The 9,612-nt window shown below is 39.0% G+C and overlaps 2 protein-coding genes across 3 annotated transcripts in view; both read right to left on the bottom strand.

Annotated features, from left to right (window-relative positions):
• The window catches only part of LOC142351907 (coronin-6-like), a 560,192-nt gene that overhangs the window by 176,409 nt on the left and 374,171 nt on the right, over positions 1 to 9,612 (bottom strand). The window lies entirely within an intron of this gene.
• Positions 8,528 to 9,612, bottom strand: part of LOC142351501 (centrosomal protein of 41 kDa-like) — a 56,829-nt gene continuing 55,744 nt past the window's right edge. For both annotated transcript variants that reach the window (XM_075403554.1, XM_075403555.1), the window contains one exon: positions 8,528 to 9,101. In XM_075403554.1, the coding sequence (XP_075259669.1) occupies positions 8,992 to 9,101 (110 nt within the window). In that variant the 3' untranslated portion in view covers positions 8,528 to 8,991. The remainder of the gene's footprint in view (positions 9,102 to 9,612) is intronic.

Raw genomic sequence — 9,612 nt, 5'->3', positions numbered from 1 at the left:
ATTACAATCTATACACGGTCAAGTTCTGTTATCGGACATTCAGTAATTTACTTGTCTTGGTTTCCATGTAACAAACCGTTTTTGCCATTCATATCGATTCACAAGATTCGTTTTCATAGAAGAAAAACGTTTCGAAAATTTTGTTCTGCATATGGCTATCGCACACAAAATTCAAGAGCAAATGCAAAAAAAAATGAGAAACTGATTTATGAGAAGTCAATTTTAACCTTCAATTTTGAACTGTAGGCCGTTTTGGCATTTTTAGAGTACAAAAAATTCTGCACACTTTTAAATTCAATATTTATCTTTTGCGTAAAAATAAAATAGAACAATTTTCGAATTTTTGGAAGTGACGGGAGAAAGAGAGAGATAAAGAGAGAGAGAGAGAGAGAGAGAGAGAGAGAGAGAGAGAGAGAGAGAGAGAGAGAGAGAGAGAGAGAGAGAGAGAGAGAGAAAGTGCAAGAGATAGAGATAAAAATTGAGAGAAAGAGAGAGAGAGAGAGAGAGAGAGGAAGAGAAGGATGGAGAAGAAAGAGATAGGGAGAAAAAGGAAAAAGCAAGAAAAATGGCAGAAAATCTTTCCATTTTTTCAAAGTTTAATTGAAGGAAAACCTTTTTTCAAAAAATTCAATTGATCGTTGAAAAACAACTGAAAAAAAAATGCCACGACTAACAAAAAAACAGCACCTGGAAAAAAACTAATTCTATGAAACAATTTAATGCAATACAAAGCTGAGAGTGCACTCAATGTTTGGAGACTTCCTCAAAAAAGGTTTTTTAAAAAAAATATTAGATTCTCAAAACTCCAAAAAACGTCGCGGTTACTTTAACCGTTTCCGCACTGTCAATGAGTAGTTTTAGTCAATATAGTAGGCAGAAAATAGCCCTAAAATTTGTTAAAAAATTTTTAAAGAGTTGATGAAATTGTACTTGTCGAGGCGTATTTTTGAGAGCGGAAACATATATGCAGATATAGTTTGATTTTATTTGTTATGTATTCGTTTTGTATGCGCACATGTGGTTTTGAAACATTTGTCAAGCTAAGCTGGACAAATATAACATACCCGACTAGCGTCTGGCTAATAGCTCTCAAATGACCGGCGAGCTCTTGGTTCAGTAGAAACCAGCTGGGGCTAAGAGAAGCTTGCATTTGGGGGCAGGAGCATCGCATTGGGGGGTCCAGCTATTGGGGGTCCCAAGATTGGGAGTGGGTTGTAAGGGTTGAGAGGGCTGGACGAGAGGTTGGTCGAAAACTCGAGGTAGAGGATGGAGGACGGGGGATGTTGCCGTACTTTATTATAAATCAAAAGTCTCTCGCGAGGCGGGTGCACTTTCTACTATCTAGGGCGAAATCTTAACTTTATTATTCTACGTTTACTTGAGGAGCGAGTTTGCGAAGAAGAGATTCAACTGAATCTGAGTTGCAATTATGAAAGTCTGAACTCAATAGCTGATAAGCAAAACGAGAAGGTGTGATCAGGCATTTCTGATCACGAAGCGGGAAACCAAGAAAAGAAGTACTAAAAAAATCACGAGACAAGAATTGAACAAATCATGAAATGAAATTGAAGGGCAAACAAAATGAACTAAATAAAAACATCAAATTGAATTTTACTGCATCAAATAAATAAAAGGGATATAGTATATCCCCGTGTATCACATACAAAATGATTGCAACAAAAAAAATTGTTAAATTTTTTTCTTGATGATATAATTAATAACGATATTTACAAAATTAATACTTGGTCCCCGGTTAAGTAAAAAATAACAATATATTTGCTGGTTATCATAACTAATAATAATCTAAAATAACAAATACGGAATGAAATCAGTAGTTTCTACAGTTTTAATGATGATCAGATTTATTAGGTGGAAGTTATTCTTGTAGATCTTGAGTTTCCTGATTTTCCGCCTCCAGGCAACAGAGTCGGGGTATCTTTATCAATGATGGATTGCAATCGCTGTACAGGTGGCGAAACTTCACCGATTATCGGAGAAATGTTGCACTCCTCAGGTTGTTGCATAGCCATGTGTTGAACAGTCTCTACGACTGATGCGGACGGGGGTGGAAAATTTTCTATGTCCCCCGCTCGGCGTGGGCGCTTGGGAGGAGCTGCAATTGCTAAGTCCGAGGAGGAGTCGAAACCGTAATATGATGGGCTTCGTCTATTACAATCCGATGTTTGTTTGCCTTGTGGTGGTGCTGGGTCCACTTGCTGTAATGCTGAGGAGGAAGCCGATTGTGCTGGTTAGATTAACTCGCCTGGCGAAACAATTTGAGGCGCAGCAGTTTGATTTCCGAGGGCGACAAAATCAGGAATTCGCGGCATGTGCCCTCACATCGCGCGTGATATATTGGAGCGTGATGACGACACTCCACTGCCAGGATCTCGTTTACGGTGTTTCATTTTCTTGTTGCCTTTAAGTTTTCGCGTGAATTGTTTTATATGCGACTGGATTTGTTCCTTCCCTAATTTTTTGCACGTTCGGGGTCCTCTTCGATCTGAATATGCCTTTAGTAGCGTTTGTTTCTCCTGCGCCGTTCCGAATTTTGCAATATAGCTATTGCGAACCGTTACAATTTGTTTGCTGGGCTCTTTGATGGTCGAGGTTGTTGGGCTGCCCTTCAATATATGTGACGTTGGAACCAAAAACCTCGTAAAGGCCCTCCAAGTTTTTCTTTGGCCTACGCTTTCCGTGAACTTTTCGGGCCAGTCTGAGTTGCACTGTTCGTTCTGTCACTGGTATTGGTCTACACGCGCTTGTTCGGATGAAACGAGATTCGCCGTCCGTGCTCGCTTGTTACCGATTACTTGCGTCTCGCGTCGCACGAAACATCCCGAGTTCCACTTCAATATCACTGCCATACCCGTTTACCTATTTTTCATCGAGAAGGATTTCTTCGGGTGTTATTGTGTCCTCATCTAAATATTGATTAACGATATTCTCGTAGGAGAGATTAGACAATTGAGGTTAAGTAGCGATTACGCTCAGCGGGGTATTAGGCTTACGACCAAAGTCTGCTTCGGGTGGCGAGATTTTAGTTGTTTTCTGTTTGCAAATTTGCAATTGATCAATGGCTCTCTTTAATGCATGTCTTACATGGAATGTGTTATTTACTGATTTTTCTTCTTTTATACATACCAATCTATTCTTAATCGTTTGAATTAATCTTTCCACTGAACCAATAGCACGATGGTCATTGACTGGAGCTTCTATAATTTAAATGTTGTTCTTATTGCAGAAAGTATTTACTTTATTTCCAACTAAACATTTTGCTTGATCCAGACGAATGGAGCGTGGATTTCCATGATTTTCAATATACATGTCCCAAAAATTTTAGAACATTTGGCCCATTGGCTTTTTCATATATACATGCAGTTGGATATTTAGAAAATCGGTCTATAGCATTTAATAAATATACCTCAACGCCTTTTTCGTCTCCCAAAAGGTCCCCCAAAATCAATTTGCAATTCTTGATTTGTTTGAACGCATGGTATATGAGGTTTAAATTGCTTGGCGGGAATTACAGATTTTAAATTTTTACCAATAGCAGTGCAGGGCTTGCAGTTGGATGGCGAGATCTTTGTTGTTTTCTGTTTGCAAAAACAACAAAGATCTCGGTGTAGGGCTCTGTTGCAGGGCTCTGTGCAGGGCTTGTTTTATGTGCAGGGCTCTGTTGCTTTGACAATAAGTTCCCGGTTCATATATGGCCACTAGCAGTGCGTGGCCATACAGATAATCCCCCACGTACCTGGGTGGCTCGCGTGTATGTCGTCAATGATAGCCTCTCGCAGTACGTTTGGTATCGCCATCTTTTCATCGATGCAAACGCAGTCGGATCGTACGTGGAGATCTCTCTAGTAGGAGTGGATATAGGGATTAAGGGCTTTTAAACGACTTTCGTTATTAGTGAGTATGGAATCGCTGACTTCTTTTAATGCAGCGTCCTCACCAGTTATCAAGGCGATTAATGATTTGCTAAAAAATTTTGTTTAGAATGTGATAAAAAGTTAGAGCCTGGGAACTTGATGTGAGAGGTGTGCTTAGATTGGAAGATAATGCTGGGGATGTCGGAGATGAAAATAATCGCGAATTTGCGGTGCGAGTTGCATTTGATGGAGTTAACGTTGGATTCGCAGCGCGAGTTGCATTTGCGGAAGTTGTCGCTTGATTTGCGCGCGAGAAGAGGTCGCTGACGTTGAGGGTGATTTTGCGCTTTGAGAGGCATCATTAAATGAACTCTGGTGATACGTTTCTTTGAAAGCTAGTCAACTGATTTGCAGACTGATTTAAGACAAAAAGCACAGATGCTAATTTTGGGTTGTGACTTTTAGAACTATTTATGGTATGTTGCTTAAATGAGTCAAGCGCTTTGCGAGATAGCTATCGTTCCTATTTTGGAATGGTTGTTTACAATACTTTTATTTTTCGCTTATCAAGTGAAGTGTTATTGGCATTCGGGATGCGGGATTTGCATATTTTGAACTACTCAAATTACTATTAGTATTTGTAGTTTGGTTTCGCAATGCGAGAGAGATGTAAAAATCATGCTTGTGTACGCGAGCTGCGTGTGTGCTAATTAAATTTATCGTCTTATCTGTAGCCTCAATTTTAGGTGTGATTTGATGTGCGGGATCATTTGCTGGTATTAAATTATGTAATTGGGATGCAGGTTTGGAGGTGTTTAAGTCAAGTGAATTAACAGATGCAGAGACAAGCTTTATTTTGGAACCATAAATTTCTCATCGTAAGCAGAAACTATTTTAGATTTTTGATTCGGGTGTCTTGAAATATATTCAACCAAACCCATTTTACCACCCGGTAAATGTTCAATATCAAATTGAAATGGAAGTAAACTATCAATTCACCGAGTTAATCGGATGTTGTAAGATTTATTCGAACGATTGTCTTTCAAAATAGAAAGCAAAGCTCTCTGATATGTAATTACAGTAAATTGTTTACCATATTGATAATTTTTAAAATATTCGATGGACCAGACTACCCCGAGTATAATGTACTGAACCCAAAAAAGAACGGAGTTTCTGTAAGGTCTTTGGAGCGTCGAGAGCTAAGATAGCAGACGTTTTACTCTCGATAGGTGAGATTCCCAATTGAGAACTATGATATCCAAGCCAATCGACCTCTATTTTTGCGAAGTGACATTTCGAGAGGTTTATTCGATGATTTTCGTAATCTAATCGCTTGAGACAACTCATGGTATAACTTCTATGTTCTTCCTCTGACCCCTTACACACAACCAAAATGCCATAGAGAAACAGTATGTGTTCTTTAAACCAATTGGGGTATAATCCATCGCGTTTTGAAATTCTGCCGGCATATGCGTTAACCCATAGAATCCCGTTTGAAATCTGTATGTGCCGGTCATATCACCGCCAATGAAGTTAAAATTACAAGGATTTGCCGTGTTAGAATCCAAATTCAGTTTACTGTACGCGTACTTCAAATATAACGTAGAAAACTATGTTGTGTTTTTGATGCAGGAGCACTAATTTGTTGAGAGATAGATTCAATAAGCGTGTCAATATTTGCATTTGATATTTGTTCTTATGAATAGCTTTATTCAACATTTTGGAATCCAATGCAAGTTTAATTGTTTGGTCTTTCATTACGGTGACAACTATCGGGGATACAAAGTTTTTATGGAGGCAACTAGAAAGTTTTGTTATACGTTTTTCGTCTGGCAATTTTTTGAGTTCATTATTGACTTTGTCTTTTAGGTTGATTGGTATACGTCTACCCTTCTGATGTCGAGGTTGAAAGTTGTTGTGAAAGTTAGATTTAGCTACATGGTTTTTAGATCTGCCAATACGGGATATTAAATTCGGAAAATTTTGTGCAATTTTTTCTTGAAATCTGATGAAGAGGAAATGCTGTTGACAAGTTTACCTTTACGTGATGAAGATTGTGTCACAGCTGGACCAAGTTGGTCGAACAAGTCTCGGCCAATGAGAGACTCGAGACCGTCTGCGACGACGGTGAAGGTTGCTGAGTCGAAAGTCTACACGTTGCTTGTGATTGGAGACTGTATCTTGCCTTCAATGTGAAGGGGCTCATTCGAGCAAGTCCTAAGTTGTGGAGAAGTCTTTTCGTGTTTCCTGAATGCGCGAGGATTGCTTTTTCCCACTTGTGAAACGAGTGAACGATTGAGAATACTGCATACACTCCCGGAGTCCACGAGCAATGTAGTAGTGATATTAACGATTATGATGGGCATGTTGAGATGTTCAATTTTCTCTATGTCATTATCAATTAGAGTGACCGTATTATCCTCCCCACTACTGTAATCTGATTCATAGTTTTACCGGCTGGAGGAAATTCAGCGAATCTTTAGAGTGGGGCTCTTCGTTCACAATGTTCACAGTCCTTTTCTTAGGATTTTGCGGTTTCGCGTTCTTTGGTTTCCGACAAACTTTTGCGAAATGGTTTAGGAGTCCACAGTTGTTGCGTTTTACCTTTTGCAAAACATTTGTTGCGGTGAATTGGGAGCCAGATCTCACAACAATTTGAACAATAGAGTAAGGAGCGGTTTTGTCTCTGAAAATTATTCGAATTTGACCAAGTCGGTGTTCGGGAGTTGTTTTGAAACTGTAGTGCATTTACACTAGCTGGAATGAGAGTCTTGTTGTGTTGTTGATTTTGGTGTTGATTACGCATCACAAGTTCCATATTAATTGCTAGCTCTAGTGCCTGACGCGGTTCCACTGTCTGTTTGAGAACTTCCTTTTGAATTTCCGGATCAATCAAGTTTGTGATGAAGACATCACGTATCAGTTTTCTTTTTATTTTTGAAGTCACAATTCTCTGCTAATTGTTGTTAGCTTACCGTAGAAATGTTCTACTGTTTCTCCCCGAGCTGTTTCGTTATGAGAAAGACGTGTCGAAAAAAGTGATGTTCCGAGGACGGATGAATGCCTCTTCTACGATCTTCCAAAAGTCTGCAGTGAATAGCGTACCGACCATGCTGTGCGTGTTCTTACAGTTTAAGATCCGACTTCCTTCCACCCCAAAACTCAAGTAGAGAAGCGACACTGTTTTGCGGTCCGCAAATGACCATTGCTTGTCTCCACACATAATGCCGATTTCAATTAGACGTTGGCACTTGTTTTGCCAATTCATCTTTTGCTGGGCGTTGCGAGCGTTCATTACCCTTTCCGATTGTGCAGAAGAACCGATTTCTTCATGGTTTCTTCATATATAGGCTCAAGCGGAAGGTCCACCATCTTGGGTTTAGGTCCAAGTAAGGTGTCGAGAAATATATTCGCCTTTTCCAGTAGTGCCAATTTGTATTGTGCTCTCAATTTCTCCCAACGAAGAGGGGTCGGGTGTTGGTTTATCCCAGAAAGCGTCTATTCCGAGCGGTGTACGCTTGTTGCTGGCTGCGCCATGTACTTTATTATAAATCAATAGTCTCTCGCCAGGCGGGTGCGCTTTCTACTTTCTAAATTGTGATTCGCGGGGCGAAATCTTAGGTTTATGATTTTTCGTTTACTTGTGGAGCGCGTTTGCAAAGAAGAGATTCAACTGAATTTGAAATGCAATTATGAAAGTCTGAACTCAAGAGCTTATAAGCAAAACGAGAAGGTGTGATCAGACATGTCTGATCACGATGCGGGAAACCAGGAAAGGAAGAACAAAATAATCACAAGACAAGAATTGAACAAATCATGAAATGAAAATGCGCAAACAAAATGAACTAAATAAATACATCATATGGAATTTTACTGCATCAAATATATAAATGGGATATAGTATATCCCCGTGTATCACAGGTGTGTTTGGGTCCTCGAAACAGTTTTCGTAACATTTTTAGACACTGGGCACGCGTACTGCTTTGAAAAAGCCTAATAGCTTCCGAGCGTTAATTGTTTGGAGACAAAAAGTCAAATAATTCAGTCAAAATCGGTCAGGCAAAAAATCGCATAAGTAAAGAAATTGCTACAATAGCCTAAAAATCCTCTTAAAATATTAGAACAATTTTAAACTCCTTTTATTACCAAAGACGATCAAAACACAACCAGAAGAACTTGATAATCATTATTTCAGTCTATAATGACCTTCAGGCAACATAAAAAAGGTTAAGAAGGCCCATAGGCCCCGAAATTTTTGTGGTTTCTTGCCAAGTGAAAATTTTATTTTCCGCTGTTTCAAAGGGTATGACCAAAATAAACACTTTCTCCTCTCCAAAAATATTCACCGAAATAAATCTTTCGTCACTGCTTGTACTTCGGGTGTTTTTGTTCGCTCACTTATCAAAGATAACAAACTCATAATGCCTCTTCGAGTCGTAAACTCCGAGAAGGCCAGCAATAATACATCTACTAACAAACTTTTCGGAATGCAAAAAAATTACAATTGGTGTAAAAATTCTGATTCTTGAACCTTTCACTAATAATTTAGCTTTCAGTTGTGTTACAGGACAGCATTTTGCGGTTTCCTCAATTGTCTCGGATTCATGTGTTCAAAATGGATCACTGTTATTCACACCCGTCTTCGAGAAAAGGTCTAAATGAATTGCTTTAATTAAGCCAGTAAGTATTTACATTTGATGAAACAAAGTAACTGTACATTGAATCAAAATACATAACGAATTATATACACATATTCACACAAAATTGGATGTTTGCCAAAAGCACGAAAAATTCCACGAAACTCTGAACAATTTATCAAAACTTTTGTATCAGGCTTTGTGTCGGTCAAACGAAAGCATACGCGCACACGAATGCAAGAATTGAGAGCAGGAATTTAATTAATGCTAGGCCAAAATTCACAATCAAGTTCAATTTCATTGACGAACAATTTTAAGGCAGTTTTTATAGTTAAGTAAGAATCACGGGGTGTTTTGCATCAATCTGCAAATGATATGAGTCGAACAGTTTCGTTTGCATTATTTATCGAAGGCATAGGTTGGTTAGTTGCTGTTTCTGTTCCTCTAGCTCAGTTTCCTTTATCTCTTCCAAGATTATGAATTCATTTCCATCTGGTCTGTTGCCCGTCTCCCGCCCCGACAGAGGAGCGATGTGAACTAGCAACCGATGATCTGCTAGATCGGCTGCTTGCAGGGGCAGCTGTTGAGCGACCTACAACACAGTCAAAATCAACTTACCACCAAATTTATTTGAAAACAAATTGTTGATGACGCAAGGTGTGCGGCACGATTGCACCACCACCATCACATAGTCAAACATAAGTAGACAAACGTTGGAAGAATTGCACTGGAACAACAGGCAGAGGCTCAATTTAATTTAGAAAGGGTAGTAAGCCTAAATACCTACACAATACGACTTCCAATGGTGTTATCAGAGCTTATTCTATACCAGAACTGAGAATTAATGTAAAAAACTGAACCCAAAATTGGGGGATTTTTCATTATACTTTAAAAATGCAAAACTAATAATGAAAGAGAAAAATGTGAACCTTGAAGCCTTTCACAGAAATTAGTGATCTGTTGACAAAATGTAAAAATGTGTCAAACAATTAATTTAATTTTCGAGCTTCTTGGGGAACAAAGTTTGAAGATTTTGTGTCCCTGCCGGGCATTTATTCACTGTGTGCACGCGCACCCATCTCTCTCGTGTAGACACAACACGT

The sequence above is a fragment of the Convolutriloba macropyga genome, chromosome 13 (assembly GCF_964194025.1).
Source record: "Convolutriloba macropyga chromosome 13, txConMacr16.3, whole genome shotgun sequence".
Taxonomy (NCBI): domain Eukaryota; kingdom Metazoa; phylum Xenacoelomorpha; order Acoela; family Convolutidae; genus Convolutriloba; species Convolutriloba macropyga.
This window is presented reverse-complemented; position numbering and strand designations above follow the sequence as displayed.